Genomic DNA, 23,019 nt, shown 5'->3' on the forward strand with positions numbered 1-23,019 from the left:
AACAAGTCTGTACAACCTAACAATCGATACACTTTTTATAGCTTTTCAAATATTCAAAATAATTCAGCAGCATTCACATGACTGAAAAGAATAAGCTCAGAAACACATACCATATTAATATATTTTTATATGTGGATTCTGTGTGTGTGTGTGTATTTGTTAAATAACAGAGCTTAAGATCGTAAGCCATCGAAAAGAAATAAAATAATTTTAAAAATTATTTAATTTAAAAATTAAGAATTATTTTCTTAATATTTTATTTAATCTCCTTAAAAATTAAATATTTTTTTTAAATATTTATTTAAAAATAAAATTGCTTAAGCAAATTTAGGATGATATGCACACAAAATAGGATGTGGCCAGGTAGTTTAGATTTTTTTTTTACTCTGGACTTCACAGTTTTAGTATTATTTTTCCATACTTTTTGCTACATACCTCCGCCATACATCAGGTAATATAAAACTTGCCCAGAAGTAGACACATTTACCTCCACAAACTGAATCTGCTTTATCTGCTATATGCAATATTATACACATGTACACATGCAAAGTCTGAGAATAAACAGAGACCAGATGTCATGTTAAGACCGTTTCTGAGACCAAAGGTATGCTGTGAAATTTTGTCATAAATATTACTTATTTAATTTAGCATTAGTTTTAACTTGATATTAAAGGATTTCATTAAATTTCATCAAATTCTGTATCTGCAAATCTACCTACATTCTACACATTCATATGTAGTGATTTATTCATGAGCTCAATTTAACAAAAAGAAGACAATCTTTTTTGTTGTTGTTAGTTTAAAAGGAAGAGCGACGAAGCTGATGAGGGGCCTGGAGAACAAATCCTATGAGGAGCAGCTGAGGGAGCTGGGCTTGTTCAGCCTGGAGAAGAGGAGGCTCAGGGGCAACCTTACGGTTCTTTTAAAGTACATTAAAGGAGGCTGTAGAGAGGTGGGGGTTGGACAAGGGGGAACGGGCTAAAGTTGCACCAGGGGTGTTTTAGGTTGGATATTAAGAAGAACTTTACTGAGAGGGTTGTGAGCCATTGGAATGGGCTGCCCAGGGAAGTGGTGGAGTCACCATTCCTGGAGGTCTTTAAAAGACGTTTAGATGTTGGACTTAGTGATATGGTTTAGTGGAGGACTTGTTAGTGTTAGGTCAGAGGTTGGATTCGATGATTTTGAGGTCTCTTCCAACCTAGATAATTCTGTGATTCTGTGACAGCAAAGATTGTATTCAGAAAATACAAGCAGAATCATCTAACAGATTGCTTTCATGTTATTTCATGCAATACAGCATATCTATGAGTTCTACTGTTCAATTCATAAAACACACGAGCTTTCAGACTTGGAAAACCACACTTCAGGCACAATAAGGTGCAGTAGACATAAAATAAACAAACAAATAAATAAATAAATAGATAGATAAAAACTCATGATGTTTCCATTGTGGGCACACAAGCTGCCAGGTCATTTGGGTCAGATTTCTGAACTTACTTAGGAAAGTTAACTTTCTTCTTCTGAACTTCTTGATAAGCTGTCCTGGGAAACACTGCCAAAGTTGATACCAATGTCTCACACCTGCTGAACAGTGATAAAATCTCAGAACCACAAAGCATGCAGATTAGAAAGGACATCTGAAGGTTATGTTGCCCAAACATTTTCTCAAAACAGGACTAACTACTGCAGTGAGATGGGGTTGCACAGGAACTCATCTAGCTGAATTTGGAATATCTGTAGAGTCCAGGCAGGCACCTGGAAATCCTCTTTCAATGTCTAACTACCCCATGGTTTTAAAAAATATATAAATAAATAATAATAATATTTTATTATCTAATCAGAATTTATTTTTCTAAAACTTGTGACTTTTGTGCCTTGTCCTGTCACTGTGCACATCTAAGAAGTACCTGGCTCTGTACTCTCGATAATACCCCATCAGATGGTTCAAGACAGCTTTGAAATGCCCCTTAGCCTTCTCTTCGCCAGGCTGAATATAGCTGCCTCAACCTCTCCTTGTCCATCACACGCACTAGCACCTGTAACAGATTAGTGCTCTCTCATTGGGTTTCTTACATGTTGTCAGTCTCTCTCATGCTGGGGACTGGAAAACACAACTGTCTCTTTCTATGATCTCTCCTCTCTGAAAATTAAAACAAACAAATTGGAATGACTGCAGAAAAAAAATTAATATAAGAATGTAATTAATAGGTCAGAATGATGATCTACTTCTGTGTAGAAAATAATATTTTGCCTTGTAACTGAGAGTGGAGAGATACACATCTGTACATTCCCCAGCATGGGAAGATCAGGTATCTCTAGATAGCTGAAGTCATCTTCTAAGGAGCTGGAGACTACCTCTGCAGCAGACGTTATGGGTGGATGCTCTTGTACAACGTGGGCTTAGGTGGAGTAAATTCATCGCAACTCCTGTGTTTGTGAGTAATCTCCATAAGGTCCCTAACCTCTTGGTGACAGCTACATCAGCCTTTCCTTCTCCATAGAGAAATAGTTGCTTTCTCAAAAGAACGTTTTAAAGCAAAAGTATCCCCCAGTCTGCTGTTTCTCTCTCACCCATTTCCACATAGGAATCATACCTATCAGCCAAGAATTAGATCCACTTTGAACAAAACATACTTTCAGCTGCTCAGCAAACTGGTTGGGGCTATCACAGACACAGAGCAGTAAAAATAAGCAAAAGGAATGGTAAACAGTGAATGGCCACCTTGTTTATTCAGAGTGCTGAAGTTTGTTGATGTCACACACACTCTCAAGTTTAGTTGAACTTAGATGTTTTTTCTCATATGCGCCCTGATTTCAAAAGGGAGTTTTCTCCTACTGGTTGGGGAAGCTTTCAACAGCCACAAGCAAGGTATGAAGAAAGAGAATAACCTTAAAGCAAAGGTTTACCATGCAGAGTCTGACTGAAAATAATAAAAATAAATAAATAAACACTTTGTTTGCCTTTTGGATAAGTACAGGTAGACATTTTTTCACTTCTATAGGGAAAAGATAAGTGAGAAACTGAGTATACAAATGAATCTATTACTGGAGAAAAATATTAGATGGTAACTTATTTCCAACAGGTCACAGTTTTATATTTTGTTTTCTATAACTTTGTGGTCTGCAAGCAGAGCAACCACAGAGAAAAATCAGGTGAACATCTCTAAGTGTTGCTTTGGTGGCCTGGAGGGAATATATGTTGTAAGAAGGACAGACTTCCTCATAATCAGTATTCAGTGTCTGGCTCCAACACCAATACCGATTAAAAACCACTCAGTAGAAGCATGAATATAATAATTTTTAATGGAGGGGAATCTCATCACTATACAGCAGTGCTGGAGTGCTCTTAAAAGAGAGAGTGCATTGGCAATGACACCCTGAGAATCTAGAATGAAATGTGTCTCCTTCCCCTGACCTCCCCCCCCCCTTTTTTTTTTAAAAAAAAAGAAGCAAATAATAATTTAATTCAACATCTATATCTGTGGCACAGTCCTTTATCTGCAAACAAATCCAACTTGAAAAAATAAATAAATTAATCTTTATTATTTAATTCTGTCAGAAGATCCCCAAACACACCTAAGTAAATTACCACTCTAGCTATGAATCCTGCCTCAGTATTGATTCAGCTGGCACAACCTTCTTCTATAAAACCCTCTTCAGAGCCCCTGCATCAGGGTGGTCTGTTCTCTCCAGCTGCTGGGTAAAATGCTGAATTCCTGCACTTGCCCCTCTCCCCCATCATCTGCTGTTATTGAAGTGGACACAGCAACAGCATTTTCTAGTTGCATACATACATACAATAACGTCAGACTTATGTCCTTTCCCTTCAATAGGCACCCATGCAAGTGCTTCATAAACTCACTGGACACTGTCAGGATGTCAGGGTGGGAGGAAGAATTCATCTGCAAAGAAAGCGCATGGTGTCCAAGCAGAGATGCTCCCAAATGTTAGAGGAAAAGATGGGTCCAGATAAAAGCCCATTGTTTGTTGGACCTGCCTGGTGGGCCAAACCATGGTGGCCAAATTTGTAAGTCTTATCTTTGTTTCATATCATTCACAAACCATGTCAGTGCAGATAGTGACATACCCTACCACACCTGAAAGTTTCAAACGACTTTTGCAATTTTATGCAGTTTTACCACTTCAGGAACAGCCTTTTTCATCTTCCTTTCTGAGCTTAAGAACACATTTGGAGACCTGAGCTCAGGAAATGGTAGAGAGGAGTCTGAAAAATATCCACTGAAATAAAACTCACTGACATTTGATTCTTCTCCTACTGTGCTTATAAAAATTATGTTGGAAGAAGTCTCAAGTTTGCAAGTGGATACTTGCAAAGGAAAACAAGGTTGCTACAGGAGAAAAGAATGGCTGGCATCCTTCTCATTGTTACGGGAATTACTATAAAGATTATAAGATATTTAATCTGAAGTAATGGCTTTATAGGTATATTCCTTTTCGTGTTTTATTGCTACGAATGCACAGCTTTATTTCCTTAACACAAAACATCTCATAAGGACTTCCCAAGTTCTTTTGTCTTTGCTATGAGTATCTGCTTTAGGGAAGAAAACAAAACAAAACAAAGGGATAGTGCTTTATTTTTAACAGTGGCAGAAAGTGGGATTTTAACAGAATAAACTTAAAATATTCCAGCTGTGTTCACATTGAATCCATCAAAAAGTTTAAGTTCAGAATCAGCAACACATGCCAACTAAATTCTTTCAGGCCTCAAAAAGTACATTTTTGAAAAAATGCCAGGCCTCTCCCTGAAAATAACATCTTAATGGCTGATATTTAAAAAATGGAAAGTGCCATTCTGAAGATATAAGTGTTCACTATTTTGTACACTAGTTTGATCTCTTGGTTTGTAAGAACACTCAACATATTAACACAGAGACTATCAACAAACTGCAATGGCAGGTATGCAAGCTGATTATTTCAAATGAAGAGGAATTTCTAAGAATTGTAGAAACCAAATGTGTTATGAACTACCTTGTGCCACTGAAATGCACCAGAATAGTCAGTGTGTAACTGTCTGCCCCGAAGAAAACACTGTGTTTCATTCCAAAATGGCTGTGGTTCAGTAGAGTACAAGTAAACTCCAGTCTTGTTCTCTTCTGAGACCAACAGTTGTTTTCAAGGAGTTTTCGTATCAGCTTTAGGATCACAGCTTGTAAAATGTTTGAGGTCAAAAATCAGAAAACACCATTGTGTGTACTGAGGTACGTATATATACACTACTTTGAATGCACATGCCTTTTTGCTTTAAAAACAAATTCCTTCAGGATTATACATCTATCAACAAATTCCTTCAGGATTGTACATCTATCCTTTTCCCCCTTTGTTTTCTATTGCACTAATAATTTTTGTGTGCATATATACCGTGAAATTTATCTTCCACTGCTGTTCAATACTTTACATTCTTGGTCTGCTACATGAGAAGGAAAGAAAACGAACCTCATCATTCCCACCCATTGAAGCGAAGGAGCAATCAGACATTTGCCTCACATATTTCCTTTATCCCTGTAAATCTAATGCTGCAGCTCCTTCAAGCTGGGTGTCTGAGATGCATAGGCTGATTTACACAGATGTCAAAAGAGGGAAAATATTTGCCCAATTGAAGTGATTCTAAGCTGACATAAATTGATTTATTCTGCATAACTTGAAGCTTCCAAGAACAAATTTATTTGTGTTTTTCATTAAGAAATGTAAAGGGAAATTGTATTATTAAGCAAAATAAAATATATATATGTGACTACAACAAATGATCAGAAAAGCAGGTGACAGAGAAAATCCATTAAAAGATATACTAGACCTCTTTGTTGTTTTTCCAGTCGGATTTGTAAAGCAATGATGTCACATAAAGGAACTATGAAATTGCAAAGGAAATACTAAAAAGGAGATGATAGCAAATACTGCTGAAAGTTAGTTTTAATAAGTTTAATAGTTTTAATACATTTATAGTGTGACTCTAAATAAAAGTCCTTTTTCTTCATTGCCAGCCTGACCCTATTAATGGCTGAAAATGATGCCTTTTTTTTTTTTTTTTTTTTTTAAATAAAGCCTTTTAAAAATGCCTTTGACTTTTTATTTTTTTTAATAATTGTCAGAATACATTTTGATTTTCCATTAGGCAACTTGGCAACCCAGGATGAAGGAGATGTCTCCTCATCCAAATGCTAGAAGATAATTTTTGTGAAGCAATCATTTATCCCAGAGCAGTATGCAAGATTAAGGAGACAGTTCAAAAGTCTGATTATTCATTCCAAACTATTTCTACATATTGCAATTCATGAAATCATATTTGCACTTGAAATTTGTACTAAAACTAAAAGCTTCTCATAAAGATAGGGTGTGTTTTTATATGAAGTATCTACTTACAGCCCACAAATAATTATAATAAAAATATCTCCATCCTTCCTCAAGCTAACTGAGCTCATTAAAAATGTCATATCATGCTCCAGAAAAGCAAAGAAGTGTTATATCCTTAGATGGTGGTTCTATTTGGGAGAGAATTAAGAGATCAGCCCTGAAGGATTCTTACAGACAATCTCTTAGCTTACAGTGATTTGAGGGCTTGTTGGAGTTAAGCACTGCTGAAATGCTGTTTCTGAGATTTTTCTATTAAGTTGGTTGGGTGAAGGAGAGGTGTGAGACAGAAAAATATTTGTTTCAGATAACAATGAAATACCATGGATTACAGTTTCTTGTGGATAAGATACATGATGATAGAAGGAAACTTTATTATTTTTTTTTTCAAAATGTCATCTCTTTTTTTGCATCACTGTCTTGGAATATATAATTATTTTAAGGTCTTTAGTTAAAAATATTTATACGGTAACTCTGAAAATAACCTAAACATAAACTGGGGTATAACTTGTGGTAATGGGGGAACTTTTGTAACACACACTTTTGTATGTATAACTGATTTGCTGAGTGAGAGCAGTAGTTAGGAATATCCAATATACTATCTGCTGTTCAAATGGAGAAGAAGTGACCTCCACCAACCTTACCCACACAAGCTGCAAGGTACTTTCCTCAACAAGAAAAAAAAAAAAAAAAAAAGCCTTATATTCATATGGACAAGGAGAAAAATTTATTTCTCTGAACGGCACGATGGTCTTACCTCAAGACAAAGGGTGGTTTCATGGTAGAGACAAAGCTATTACTCTGTATCTTCCTTCTGCTATGGTACTAGAGTCTTAGCTCCAGGATATCATTAAGCAGGATTTTGCTTCCAGGAAGAAGCCACATCGCTGGTGGATAAAATTCTGATGCAAGTGTAAAATGCTTATTCAAACAAACTCTTAACTGTACCAAGTCTGAACTGAATAAGGATGGAGGTATGAAGGGAACAGAGGAGTAACAGAGAGGTGTAAGCCCTCCATCAATCACTGTCTCCTATTTCATTTACTGGAAATGCACGCTTCAAAGTAAGAGAGGAGATCTGACATCTCATTGATTCATGCAGGTAATGGAAAACTGTTTGCTCCTCAGGTGCATCCTGAGACCCCCAAAAAATTGGAAGAAGGAAAAACAGATAACCTTCTTTTAAATTGATGTCTGACGCAACCACAGCAGTCTGAACGTAAGATGAGATGTCACACTGTGAATCAGAAAATTTTGCCCTTATCAAAGGCCTCTCCCCTGAGAAAGAGTGCCTAGGTTTTTTATTAAGGAGTGTTATTGAGAACACTGAAACAGCAGCACCAAAAGGAACAAAATACACCTGTTGAAGAAACAGTCAGTTCAACTGACAGAATAAGGTCTTGGTCTATGTATTTATTCATGACAGAATCTCAGTCAATGCACTTCAATAAAACAAGTAATTATTGTGAGTCATGTCAGTAATTATATCTCATACACAAAAAGGCTTGTGCAGCACCACATATAGAAGTGTACTGTGAACTCATCCAGTATGGAAATGGCTCACAGAGGAGTTATTGTTACTGATACACTGATAATTCTGAAAAATATAGGGTATTAGAAATGTCTATGACACTTTTCTCATTGCATTTTTTTAAACATAAAAGAACTGATGTCTGGTATAATGATCACAATATAATTGTCTGTGTAGGAACTTCAGGAAACACAAGGAAGGCTTGTAACAAGAGAGCAGTGTAATTGGCCAAGATAAGCTGATTTCTTCTGCGACAATTGAGACAGCATAAGATGTGTTGAATCTGTAGAAGTGTTCTAAGATAAAGTTTGATTTTTCCACACTAAAAATCAAAGACATGGTTCATATAGGGGTCAAACTGACTGAGTTGGGGAACAGAAAGAGACCAAAGGAAGTAAGTAATTTCTTAGACAATATATCTACTTTCTAGCATGAAAGTCTTCTCAATCTTTGTGAAATTTGGATGACTATTTCATCCAACAACAGGGTTACATTCATAAATTTTTGTCCTAAATCTGGGGCCTGATAATTAACCACCTTTAAGACTATTTATTTATTCATATTCTCGTGTACTGACTTCAGAGAACCCACGATCAACTGGACCAAATGTTTCCTGTGACTTCAGCTTTATCACATGGTATTTTTCATAACTGAAGTCACAGTACATACAATCTAACTGGATACAGAAACAATACAATAAATTCTCCTTTCACACTCTTTCAACAGTGACATAGAAGCAAAGTCAATGACACTGGAAAAGAGTTTGTGTGAAAATAATCAGGCTCAATATCGTCTGGCAGTAGTATCTCTACCCATGAAACTCTAGAAAGAACACTGAGCTTTTTAGATTGTGCTTCCTTTAATCTCTTAGAAAATATTTTGTTACATTTAACTCATAGCTTATTCAAGTAATTCAATTTATATAAGAGTAAGATTTATTGCATTATGTCTTTATCTGTTGATTTTCAACAACAGAAATATAGGCAAAACAAGAAAAAAAACAAGCACTGTATACAGAGAAGACAAATCTAAAAGCTACTCCCAGACTGTAATTTGTATATTAGGTGTTTGTCTTTAATAACAACCAAAGATTTAGTTATCTAAATGTAACTCCAAATGTAATAATATCAATTTCACTACTAAAGATAAGAAATAATTTATTTGTAGTTGACAATAGTCAAGAATGAGTTAACTTCTTAGATCTTCCACAGTGAGACAACTGAGGGAACGAAATTTTACATGGTTGTTGCTCAGAGCTTTGTAAATCAGCATCATTTAAGGTCCATGGAGCTGTGAAAGCCACAAGTCAGTCACTTTTGAGAAAAAGTGACCCACGATTTTCTAAATATTAAGCCTACAAGAGATTTCTGGAATAGTTCTGCATTAAAAATAAATAAATAAATACAATGTTTCGATGTTTCCCTCCCCTCTCCCTCCCCCCATCTCAAATACTCCTTTACTGCAACTTCATTTTGAAAGTAGTTTTCATTGCATGGACACCACCATGGATTCAATCAACTATTTGAGCATAAACCATTGCCTACTAGATTGTTGTCAGCACAATGTCTCCCAAATAATAAATGGACTTCTTATTAACTGTGGTAACATTAACATTACAATGAGGGATTGTTTAAAAACAAGTTGTACTGCTGTTGCTCAAGAGCTCAAAGAAAATGGTTCTTAGTTCCTTTATTTCTCCTTTAGGGTAACCACAGGGGTTGCATTAAATCTTTTAAAATATGTTGACAGTTGAATGTGTGCTGCTGTTGCTCTGGTGACATTTTATGCTATTTAATTGTCATTAATGAAGCTGACTGATACTTTCTTAAAAGTGCTTTACATGTTCTAGTAATTTTATGACAAAAAGAGAAACAAAACAGTCTGCAAATTAGCCTTGATCCACTTCTCATATGGAATTTTCACTGGAGACAATGGGAGAATCTGTATGGGAAATATCTGCTTGGCCAGACATTTTTAGGTAGGAACGCATGAAATGTTCCTGGTAAATTGTGAAATTAACACTTGTTTGCGTGTTTCCATATAAATTCAAAATTCAAAGAAGATGTGTTTGTATATATTTTCAAAAATAAGAACTGAAACTTCTTTGACCAATTCAGAACCTGGTATTAAAATAGCTTGGCTCAGCTCATTTTAGGATTGTATTAAAACCCAAAATGTAAATGGAAAATGGAAAGTTTGACACTATCCTGTAGTCTCATAACTCCTCTTATTATGATAATACTCCCACTGGCTTTGAAAAAGGCTTTGCCCCTATAGAGACTGAAAGATACAGCTCCCAATTATCTGTTCAGGAACATGCAGTAACAAGGAGGAATGCATGCAGTCTGAGAAAGAACAGGCACTGTGCTTAATAGTTCATAAACAGATAAGGTAAGTCTTATGCTATGAGGCAAAAATAAATTATGGGTCTTTAAATTATGATGGGTGATTTAAGTAGATTAAGGAAGATCTATTAAAGGTCAAGGAGCCAGAAGAGGTAAGAGGAAGGGGAATGGTGTAGGGAGATGCGTTAAGTCCTTCTTCCTTCCCAGGTTACTCAGCTCCCACATTCTCAATGGTAATCACGGTAGACAATCTGCTATCCCCCATCTGCTGCATGACAGACTTCACATCTTTATTTTAGAATCAGGAAAAGCTAGGGCCACCTTTCTTCAACTGCAGCAGCTCTTCAAGTGCAGATGTTATGCAAAGTTGACAACCTTAGCCATTACACTTACACAAGACAACTAAATTATGATAAATCACTCCACGCGAATTGAGAACCCCCTCACCACATTCACTATAGGCCTGATGTCATTTATAACAAAGTATACCTGTGCAAAGCAAGCAGCTCACCTCCAGGCTGACCTTTTTCTTTTATGAATGGCTATGCAAGGTGGAAAGCAAACAAAAATCAGGCCTAGGAGCTCTGTGTGAAATGGGAATTGTCAAGACACTCAGGGTGCAGACAGCAGTAAGTTCCACACTCACATCAGATGCACGTTTAACTACCTCAGCTAAGTCATGAACTACATTTTAATTAGTCAAGAGGCCAGGCTTTTAATTTCAAAAATAGAAATTAGGGTAGCAGTCCTTCACCCATTGAAGTTAATTGCAAAATGCCTATTATCAGGCTCTTGAGGTATTACACAGGCTTACTTTTTAATTACATTTGATTCTTAATGAAGTAGATGGCAAAGAGAAAAGCAGCCCATGATTCAAACAATTCACATTTTTATCTTTACTGATGAACAACAGAATAGGTCAAGATACTTGCTGGATTTTCCCATGAGAAATGCTGTGATGTGAATAAGCTCAATTGACTTGATCCTGAAGGAGCAGGTTAGCTTTGAAAAGCATCACTCATTTTCTCTTCCTGTACACATTCCACCCCCAAAACTTAGACAATGTAATTACAGATACTAAGCCAAATCCAATTCAGAACTTGAAAAATATCATGTAAGTATCCTAAGCTTAAATGACTTGTCTTTATTGTCTAATGTCATTTAAAACATAAGGAGTCCTAATTATAGTTTTATTTTCAAATGATGCACTTTAAGAGTGACAATTCTCTAACTGACAACTTCTCAGGACATGAAGACAGCAAATTACTTGATATTTCCACATGATTTAAAAAACAACAAACTATGAAACAGCTTATGCAGAAAGAGTATGTTATCATACTTGTCAAGAGAACAATACAAAGTTTCACCGTTTTCCTCTTATTTCAGTACCCATGTAAATAAGTGAAGATTTATAGAACAGAAGTTAGTTTTATTGGTAGGACCATTATCTTGCTACACACAACAACCTGCAAACTCTTCTCACATAATGAAGACTGTTTCTTACCATCTGGATTAAAAATAAACTTACTGTTTTTACATTGTATGAAAAGTTCAGCCCTGTATATCAGACATTACTAGACATATTATAAAATGCATATTTAGTTTCTTACTTTTACACCTTTGAAAGACCCATTAAAATCAAATATTTTATATATACACATATATACTTTTAGAAAGGCTGAATGTTGAGAAATATTAAGGAAATTAAAATGTCCTTTTAAAGATAACATCACACAGAATAGGTAGCACTTACTTTCCACTAACTTTTACTGAAAAAGAGGCTGTCAGTTTTACCTATGCAAGCCATTACTTTATTTATAAAGGACATGGTACAGAACAAACAACTCCTATATCCTGGCAAGATCAAGCTGTAATTGATTTAGCTCATTGTGACACAGAAATGTCATAGTTTCTTGCAAAGGAAGGGGAAATAAATTCCTTTTAAAGAACGACAGAGAAACTAAGGCTTCAACTGACACATTTTTTTTTTCCTCCACTAAATCCCTAAGCTATTTTTTTTTCCCCTCCCCTCCTATGGGTGGCCCTATGTTTCAGACTCACAGGATGACCACTGTGACAAACCAAAGAATGAAAGACAACTCTCTTGAGTCCAAGTTAAAACCACTTGCCCTTATTACAATTCTCTCCCATTAACAATGTTGAATACTGTAAAACCTGAGTTCTTCCTACCTCATGCTCACATAGTAGGTCAGGGGAAACCTAAGTTACAGTCAAGGCCTCTGGGAACACAATGTGCAAATCTGACACAGCCTGTGTTGTGTAACTGTGGCACACCTGCAAGTGTTATACACAATCAGTACCATCTATGTTATATCAGCATTACTTACACAAGGAAAAGAAATTCCCACCCACTTCTTCATTTGGCAGCTACCACTTGGAACACCATTTTTGTCATTGCTTTTACTGGAACTATGCCATTTTGTACCAGAACTCATAAGTTTAGGGCCCTAAACTGTACAATATACAATACCTTGCAGTTGTTCAGTCTGCTCTTTGATATTTTCAGAAGATCTAACTTGGCAGGCTTCCTTCTGAATGTCTCTCAGACTCAAGAGTACAAAGTTATAGTCATTGCTGTGAATAGCAGTTTGAGTTACATCCTAGCTATAGTTATTCTTAAAAATGACACTTTAAAGATTGATCAGACCATGCAGACTATCCCCATGGCAGGACATGGCAGTGTCAAGAAAACCTTGCACTCAAACCATACAAACCATCCTAACACAGACATTATTGATACAGGGTGCAGGAAGCCTTCATGCCTCACAGACAATCCCAGAAAAATGAGAGAGTTGAAGAAAGTAAATGCCCTTGTATTTAGTGACAGACAATTTCTGCTCAAATTTAAAAGAATTTAAGGTAAGCCCAAAGAAGGGGCTTCTCACATGTTCCCAAGTGGTGGTTAAACATGATAACTAAAATACTACATTTAAGATGGGGATTAAAACTAGAAGAATAAGCTACCTTGCTATTAAAGTAATATTGAAGTAATTGGATTAATACAGTATTGCTCATCACTTCAGAAGTAAATTGTTTTCAAGAGAAAGGTACATTATTTTGATTGCTTGTTTACAGTACGTAGGCATCAGTGATTATAAAATGCTAAGTACACCTGACCTATTGTAAGAAACACACAAGGACTGCTATTTTGCCAAACAACTCTGTATCTTCCCATCTACCTTGGTAAAACCTTCAAGCACCCTGATTTTCAAAGTATAAAGTTCTCAGCTGGTTACCAAGTAAAAGCAACTAGACTTACCAATAACTTTCACTACATGACATGTACTTCACATACTATTATCTTTCCAATGAAAAAAAATCAAGAAATAAAACCTTTTTGTTGCTATTAAGTCACAATAATTTTCTAAATGAAGAGAAGGGATTATTACTTATGTACCCATAACTATAGTAGGAATGAACTTCAGGTGATAATCAAATTTAAACAGGTACCTCAGCAACATAAACCAAAAAAAAAAAAAAAAAAAAAAAAAAAAAAAAAACAGTTGTGAACACAAAATAAAAATAATTTCTACTCAGTTACTGAATGGAAGGCAGAGACGAAAGTGTTCAGTCATAACATTTGCTTAAGAATGCTTATCTTCTGTCTTACCATTGAATGATAAAAACACCCTTGCTTGAGGCTGGGAAGATCCTTTTACACTGTTAAAATAAATAAATATCCCAATCACCAGGTGCAGTGCAAGAAATGCCATCTCTTCAGATTTGCAGCTTAATATCCAAGAAATGAAACCTGAAAGAAAGAGATAACATTACTGTTACACAGTTTGGTGGAGGAAAAACAACAGAACAATCTGTGCTAGAAAGCTCTTCCATCTGAAGCCATAATATATGATAGTGTGAAGGAGACACAGCACTTCTGTTTTTTTACTTTATAGATCTGAAAATGGTTTTCTCTAGCTGTGTTCCATGATGGAAAAAGAGCTCTCTGCCTGTTAGTATGAACCTACAGAGCCTTAGTTTTGGCTACAGAAGACTACGACATGAAATTCAGTTTATTTGAATAAGGACAATTCCACCTGCTGGAAAAATAATTATACCAAATGTCAAAGCAGAGCAAAGCAAGGACAGGAGATAAAGTTTCATGAATAAAAAGCTGGCTGATATTTTTAGACCTTAGTTTACATCATACTTGATCTCCCCCCCTCCCTTTTTTTTTTTTTTTTTTTTAAACATTTGAAATCAGCAGTGCTTGGAAATGAGCTATGAGTTTTTGTAAGTTGAGTGCTCTAACAGCCATCTACATCCTCTTTTAAGATGAAACCCTGAATATGCGCGTCACTAATTTCAAAAACATTGAAATCAAAAGTATTTCAACATGCTTGAAACTATTAATGACATTTGCTTTTTGGGATAGCTACTTACAGTGTGCTTACCTACTGTCTTAGACTTCTACAGAGCACTGCAGTTACCCTGCATTGGACAGTGTGTAAACTGTTGAGAAGACTGAGCTCTTGAGAGAGCCAGAAGACACAACAAAATAAATCTGCATCATTTCTTAGGTCAGGAAGACTCGCAGTGGACTTGAGCTCTCTGAAGTCAGGGTCACTTTTCTATCAATGCCAATGGACTTTGGACCAGACCCACAAAATCCAGCAGACATTAGAAGCTGAATACTGCATATCTTTGATGTTCCTCAACTGCATCTCTCCAAAAACTCTGAAGTCTAGATTTCATTTTACCTATGAGAACAGCTTTGGTCTTAATGGTATCAGTGGTGTTCTTCAGTTCAGCTGCTGAAGTTAAAATAAAAGAGTCTCATTTCAGCCACATTCTTCTTCCGTGCTTATATATTTTTTTTCCATTTTGACATCAACAGCCTTTGTACTAGACACCACTTATTGGTTGATCAGGTGGAATACTGGATTCTATGGTAAATGACACCACTTTGAAGGACACAGTTCCTAAGGCCAGAAGATAGCATTAAAAATAGCGTTTATGTATTATACAAAATGTATATTTTTTTTCATGAAGAGTTCTCTTGCCTGTGCAATCAGTTTACACTTTACCTCAGATCTGCTCTAGCACTGCAGTCCCTCCAGTGGAAGACAGTATTTCTACAACCTTGTTCATTTGGTCCCTTAGATTCACACCTGCCCTAAAAGAACTGGCTGCAACCACCCCATCATGGCAGGAACCAGCTGTTAGACAGGGATGACTTTAGGTCAGCACCAATTTGGGTTGTATCCACTTCAGTGACTAAGAGGTAAAAGCTCCATATCTCATTACTAGGTCTGTCACTTCCCTATCCACTCAGTGTAAATCATTTTTAAAGGCTTCTCTCTGCATTAGACTTTCATACTAAGTTGAGGGTGGGATGGAGAGCATGCAAGACAGCACACAGCCCTGTAGCACAAGCAGTAAACTACCCTGCCCAGTGTGCTCTGGGGTACTGAGAAGTGCATGCAGATCAAGTAATGCTACCACCCTGCTAATTGACAAAAACACCGGTGTCAGAGATTTTCCAGATACAGATCTGGTCTACAGAAGAAACATATCCATTCTGGCCCAGTTCAAAATTATTAGTAAGGGTCTGTTAACTAATAGAATTATAGTTGAAGAGTTTTTGCCAAGAATAATTTTTAAACAAGCTGCACGAACTTCAATATTAATACTGCTTTGTGGGCTTTAAATTCAAAACCTTGAGACTAGCCCATGGGATATCCTTTAACTTAGCCCTCTTCTAAGAAAGAAGTGCCATTAAATCCTGATAAGATAGCTTTGTCAGGCCAAAACAAATAGCCAATCATACTGAACATGTGATTTAACAGATGCAATGGGATTAGTACTTTACAGTAGTAGCACTATGCTTTCTTTGCAATAGAGATGAAAAGCCAGAGGAACAAGCATGTGGCTTTCCCTCTCCACTTAAATGACACTGTAAGAAATAATAATTAAAACAACAGAAAAGAACCAAAAAGAAAAAAAAAATAAAATCAACCCTTTCAGCACTCTTTCCCTCCCACTCTCATGCCTCCTGCCAATTCTAGTGCAATCAGCTACAGGAGTGACACACTGCTACATTTCATTGCTAAAATTGCATATTTTCACCATTAACACAGAAGTGACAGGCAAATGTAAGATTCAAATTGTAAGCTATATGGTTCCTACCCAGCTGTTAGACACATAAATAATACATGCATACGGTGCCACAAAGGTATCACAGGGTGTCTGACATGTGAGTTACCTAATGGAAATAAGTTTAATTTCAGAGATTTACATACCTGGTAACTGAACACAAACTCATTGGAGTTTTGAATCCCTGGGCTTATATCCCAGTTCTGAATTTATCTCAGTAAGTCATGATACTATATTCAGCATGTCCTGTGCACATGATCTGCACTGACAACCCACAGACCTAAAATCTTTTTCAAGTCCTCTTAAAGAATTTTTTTGGACAGACAAAAAAGCAATATCTAATTCCATTTCTGCTCTTACACCCTATACTAGCTGTAAACAAGGTGGCAAACCACTACTGAATTAAAGTGCTGAAGTTTTCCTGCCACAGAGGTCACTTCCAGCATGCTGCATTGCTTTGGAAAGTATCATACAGCTTTGCTGTGAAGCGCTGTGCAGGTGTCATCTGCTCCAGGCTCAGTCCTACCCTCAAATCCTGTAAATAAAATTGTTCAGCAGAAGAAAATAAAGAAAGAAGTGAAAGAAAACCCCAAAACCCAGACTATGCTAATCTAGAAAATATTGCTTTAACTATCTGTGAACAATAGGAAAATTCAGTCATCAAACACATTTCACATCTATCAGAGCAGAGAAAGAGAACTTTCAATTATGCTTACCCAGCTATTGGAGGAACCAGTAATACAGCTTCCTATCTGCTTTTTATCAGTTTATGGACTCTTCTGATGTTACCAGAACGCTTTAATTCCAAACTTGGCTCATTGGGGGGGGGGGGAGGGGGGGGATAAAATAATAATAACAGTTAAAAAAAAAAAAAAAAAGGAAAGGAAAACTCTCTCGTCGTGGTGGTTGCAAAGGTACTCCTGGTTCCTTTGTAAAACAGTCCTTCCAGCTGGACTCCTAAGGCACCGGGAGCGCTTCTCTCCTGCGCTCAATTAAGCACCTAGGAGTGAATGGAAAGTGGCCGGGCGCTGAGGGTGAAGCCTTTGGTTTCCAGTTACGGGCGCTGCCCTGCCCTCGGCGCTGCCGCGCTAGCGAGGCGAGGCACGGCGGCCTCCGGTGCATCATTAGCTGAGCAAATAGGGGCTGGAGCTCATAAATAACGCCGAGGCCACACCCCGCCGGGCTCAGCGGCCGCCGGCCCGGCCCGCCCCAGGCACCGCGGGGCCGCCGGTTCCACTCAGCTGCGCGGAGCGCCCGCGGGCGCGCAGGCTATTTGCGCGGCGTTTCGTTCCTCCTGGGGCGGGGAGGTTCATAATGCAGTAAGAGGGTTTGGGGGGAAGGGGATCTAAAGGGGAGACAGCGGCAGGTTGCTCTCCAAGCTTCACCCGCGCTGCTAGCGCGGGCGCGGAGGGAAAGTCGCGGCCAAAGTTGCCGGCCCGGGGCTCCCGGAGCGCCTCGACGGCAGCGCCGCGGATGCCGCTGCGAGATCCCGGCCGGGGACGGAGGCCAGGAGCCCGGAGGAGGGGGGCGGCGAGGACCTAGAGGGGAGCGGGGCACCGGCGGAGAGCGGCCCCGAGGGGAGCCGGGCCTCGAGCTGGGAGCCGACCGGGGCGGGGGGGTGCCGGGGGAGCTTTCGGGGGAGGCCGGTAGATGTCACTGTGACGAGAGGGAAAGAGGCAGGGTTGTGGTGAAGGAGGAAAGCCGGTCATATCCAGCCCCGGACACAGGGATTTCTTTCTTTTACGTGTTTTTTTTTTTTTTTTTTTTTTCCTGAATTATTTCCCTTATTTGAAACCTAAAAGAAAGCTAGCGAAAAAAGCAGCATTATATCCATAGTAAGATTTGTAGCTTAGTCTCCTGACTGCTCCAGGAGTTTTTTCTACATGCTTTTTGACTCTTTTTTTTTTTGTAGTTCAGGAGGCCTGGAGCAGCGTTTGTTCAAGTTCAGCTTTGACTGAGTTACTGAGCTATTAGTTGTTCAAAAGGTTTTCATTGTTTCTTTGTTTTTCATGAGATTAGTGCTCTCGTGGCAGTCAGACAGCTTTGAAAATTTTACCCAAAATGGTGAATTTCATCTTGAAAATGTGAAGTGCATCACAGCCCTATTAAAGCCACTAGGATGTTCCAAACAATGTTATTTGGGTTCTGGGCCATTTGGTAGACAAGGCCTGTGGAAAGGTTTTCCTAAGTTGTTTTTTGAGTATGTTCTGTTCTGGTTTGACCTGCTGAATGAGTACTTCTGAATCAAGATTTCCACTCTTGCAGGGAAAGATGGTCTGTGAGCCAGCCAAGGGTTGCATAGCCGGGTACTGTTGCAGCACTCCTTCAAAGGAGCACATCTCTCAGTACTTATGCAGCCATGTCCCACAGGCAGAAGTACATTAACACGTAAACAAGTACCCACAATGAATCAGTGCACACGCTCAAGTTACAGTTTTGTTTCCAGCTATTACATGCTCTGGCCATACTAACCAAAGCAATCAATAACACTAATGCACTGTAGCCTGGGAGCAGGGAGTAGCCATTACTGAACAGATTTTGTCCATACACGTGGATGTCCTTATGGCTGGTCTACAGGCCAGTTTGCAAAAGTTCACCTGCAAGAATTATGATCACATGTATTTCAAAGACAGTTACTTACCCAGGCCTCAGTGTCAGCATAGCAAAGTAAATGTTTTCTTCAAGCAAGAAATTACTGCATTATAAGACACCTATAATCCCAGAGAACACAAAAAGTAAGGGGTGAAGTGCTTCTCTGAAGCGAAGCATCATGTTTTCATCTGATGCCAAAAAAGAAGTCCAGAATTTTGAAAAGCTTTACTCACTTCAGATCATAGCTTTAAGACAGACTAATTGCTGCCACCAGATGAACTGAACACTCCAGATCATGAGTCCTTAAAAGTACTGATGCTGTTCCAGTTCTGCTCAACACAAATAAACTGCAGAAATGCACGAACGTTTACTGTCATAGCAGTTAAACTAAGCCATCAGAGAGCTTGTTCATTCAATGGCCAGGCAGTGTGACTGTGAACATGATGCTGCTCATCCTTGAAATGTGGTTATGTCCAAATGCCACAGAGTCTGACAGCAGCACCCTGGCAAGAGGAGAAGTCACTTGTTTGCTTCGGAAAATCCCCACAACTAAGTGCAATTAGAGATCACCACACCAAGCAACAGGAGTGAATCAGCTAACTCAATATTCTCTCTCTTGCTGTGGTCTGTGCAGGCTGATTCAGAGGAGAGCACACAGAAAACCACAAAGCAAGTATGAAATAACCTCTCGTTTAGGAGATTTCTGGGAGAAGTGTAATAGGTGGCAATGCTAGTCAAAGAGAAAGAACAATGGTATCACAAAACAACTAACAGTGAAAATGATGTTGATTCTAACTGACCTTCTCAAATATTTTTTGCCTTAGGAAAAAAAAAAAAAAGATGGTTCTGCTTTTTCAAGTTCAGAAGAAAATCTAGTTAAGATCACAAACACATGCTCCTAATAATGCACTATTAGGAAAGGACAACAAAAGGAATATACTCGAGCATGAATCAACTTCAGTATGAGTTCAAGTCACTTGTGTTTGTGTGTGATTTGGTATATATGGACAGTAGAGAGCCATCTGGCTATCTGCATTTCTTTTTCATATGTGCTAACTTCATCAGAGATAAAAAGGTAAAATGAAATACTGAAGAAAATGATGGGGATTTCCAACACTCCCTCAAGGACTTGGGGTTTATAAAATAGTAAATGAACTACAAAGAGACAAACACAAAACTTTAATCTGTGAGATACCATCATACTTGTATATCTGTTAAGCAAATCAAGAGTATGCTAATTTTAAAAACAAAAAGCAAATTGAGACATGAATAAGCATGCCATATTGATTTATTTGTTTTTAACATGTGCATATGTGCAGGTCAGAGCAAGATAATTAACTTTTAAAAGCAGTTTGAACTTCACAGCTGGGCTGAGTGAAATGGTTAAAGTTTTACTTTAGATGTTTTGTAATAGCATGTATTAGCTTCAAGCAAAACTCATGGAATGGAAATTACTTTTCCAAACTAGGAGGTGGGGTTTCAGTATTTACTGGCATGAATCAGCCCTATGAGTGAAATGAAAAATATGCAAGACACTTGCTTTCCAGGCTGTGCGTTTTACAGGCTAACACAGGGATGAGGACAAATAAGTTTGACTCAGCTATGCCGGTGATTTTTAATTATTTGTGTATTACACAAAGCATACAAGGTTTGTTGTATACACAATTTGTTTCTAGCAACTTGGTGTATGTGTGATTTATAACTTATGCAGTTATGCCAGGTGGCATCACAAGCGACAGGAGAAAGTCAGAGCCTTTGCTTTCAGCTTCAGAGTCAGAGCAGTTCTGACCCCACAATGTGATTCGAGCAGGCAAAACCCTCATGGCCAAAACAAACAGATGTTGATTTTGTCCTATCTGTGCATGGTGTTTGCTTCTTACCCAAACAAATCATCCTAATGGACCCAGGCCTAAACACTAACTGAAGCCAGGAAGGAAAAAGACAAGGGTGGATCTGAGCTTCTACTTAACATTTTGGTTTGGGGTTTGGCTTTTGGGTTTTGTTTTCTTTTGTGTTTTTCTTCCCCACTTAGATTTTAAGCTCCTGAAAAAGTGAAAAGATTATTGGAGACAGTGGTGAAATAGAATCAGGCAAATTCCTCTGGATTGGCAACAACTGGTCATTAAAAAGATCAACAGTTTCTGTTTTGAATACAAGCTGAAACTTACTATTCAAGCAAGGTCAGATGCTAGCTATTATAAAGAAAAATGTAGTAAAGATGTTAAAGTGACCATCAAATGTAATCTAGTCCTTGCTTAAATATCAAAGGAATTGCATATGCGGTGATGCACAGATTCTAAATTATAATACACAATGGTATTAACTTCTCTTTCCTCTCTCCTCATGCATGAGTGTCAAATCTCCTTACAGAAATTACAAGGTTATTAGGTAATCCAATCAGTCCCCCTTTGTTTCTTCCACTGTTATGAGAACTGGAGAAACTGTGAAACATACCAGGAGCTTACTGTGGGAAAACCATGAGTTTTGTTTTTGCTGCTGTTGTTTTGAGCTAATACGAATAACAACTTATATTCTTATTCACAATAAATAGTCCAGAGATTGCAAGAGACACTCAAGACAGCTGATGATACCTCTGTATCATCGGAGATGGTGGAGGGTCCTTGGGCATAGTGTGTCCTAACTGGTCAATGGGCTTATTCACATGGGTCAAACTAGGACTTCTCATGAACAGCAAGGCTTCATCACAAAGGTCAAAGCCTTAGAAAACCACTGGAATGTAACTAATAATAAGCCATTAAACTGAATTCACCAAACAGTTTTCTTTTTACTACTTTATGTTCATGAAAGTCAATTTGCAGGAGATAAGTTGTCTTTTCATAGCTTAGGAAAAATGTGGAACAGGATCAGTGAAGCCACATTAATGAAGTACTATTATGTGTATGGGGAAGGAGGAAAACATGCTCTTAGTTTGATAAAACTCCAGTTGTCTCCAGTCAAATAGACCCAGCTCTGAATGGCTTCCCTGGAAGTAAGTGTGCCAGTACTTCACAGTAAGCTCTGTCATTAAACAGATTGTGATTTCTGTAAGGTCATCATCAAATAAGTACTTCAGTGTCTGTACAAAAGATGTAAGCTGATTCTGGTATGCTACCAGGCCTTCATGCCATTTCATCCCCACCCCCGCCCCCCTTCAGTGAGGCAAGTACATTACTGCTGTTCCTAGGAGAAGCACAGTATTTTGGTCAGTTTTTCCACCTTTTAGCCAGTATGACTAAATGAGGTCAGTGATATAACCAGAGCCACTGTGCTTAGACAAAGCTGGGTTTGAGCTTTTAGTAAATAAAACAAGACATCATTATTTTGCAAGTGGATTAATAAGAATATGTATTAGGAAGACTTGAATGGAAAGGGATAGGTCCTTGACGCATCAAGAATGGCTTCAGGCCAAAGAAGCTATAAATACAAAAACTGCAAGTGCATAGAGGATGCAATAATGTGTTATCTGTGTTCTGGAAGTATTTAATTAAGATCCTGTGGTGCAAGGAGCTGTACAAAGAGGGAAGTAAAAGAGGAGCTGTTATGGAGAACTTTTTAATTCAAACAGGAAAATTGGAAAGATGGGGAGAAGATTACTTCAGGATAGATGGGGACAGTGACTTAACCCTGGACATCATAGTAGATTCCAGTATGAGATGCCTCTTTCCAGCTTGGTGCTTGATCTGTTGCTACATGCCTAAGGGCTCACATCACTTCCTCTCGCTTTGTTGGAAGGAGGTTTTGGAAAGGTAACTTTTTGCCGATTATTCAGCTATTTCATTGTTTATAATGCATTATGTGAATCACTAGTTGGCCAAAAACTAGTGTGTGTGATTTTCCATTCATCTTAGGTTAGAAACACAAAGCCCAGTTATATAAAAGGTATCTTAGAAGCCTGGATATATAAAACTGCCCACTGCCAGTCTGGTCCCAGATAATAATATAACAGTGCAGTCCTATTTCTCACTACCCTTCATCTTCAAATGAAAAGTAATGACTACATACCTTGCAGTCTTCAGTTTATTTTGTTCTCTGTAAGTACAGCCTAAGCTGTATTGATGGTATTTGTTA

General features: G+C 38.0%; 1 protein-coding gene and 1 long non-coding RNA gene across 2 annotated transcripts in view; one reads left to right on the forward strand and one right to left on the reverse strand.

The window, feature by feature from the left end:
- The window catches only part of SEMA3C (semaphorin 3C), a 128,390-nt gene extending 111,185 nt beyond the window's left edge, over nt 1–17,205 (reverse strand). Inside the window, exons 1-2 of the mRNA XM_084497498.1 lie at nt 17,076–17,205; nt 13,874–14,014 (exon numbers count right to left, since the gene is read on the reverse strand). Coding sequence (XP_084353624.1) covers nt 13,874–13,976 — 103 coding nt within the window. The 5' untranslated portion in view covers nt 13,977–14,014; nt 17,076–17,205. The remainder of the gene's footprint in view (nt 1–13,873; nt 14,015–17,075) is intronic.
- Nucleotides 17,206–17,567: 362 nt separating this feature from the next.
- Nucleotides 17,568–22,467, forward strand: LOC311423484. Its single transcript, XR_014685728.1, has 2 exons — nt 17,568–17,678; nt 18,625–22,467. It is a non-coding gene; the product is annotated as an uncharacterized lncRNA (long non-coding RNA).
- Nucleotides 22,468–23,019: the final 552 nt, after the last annotated feature.

Source organism: Aythya ferina (assembly GCF_964211825.1).
Source record: "Aythya ferina genome assembly, chromosome: 1".
Taxonomy (NCBI): Eukaryota; Metazoa; Chordata; class Aves; order Anseriformes; family Anatidae; genus Aythya; species Aythya ferina.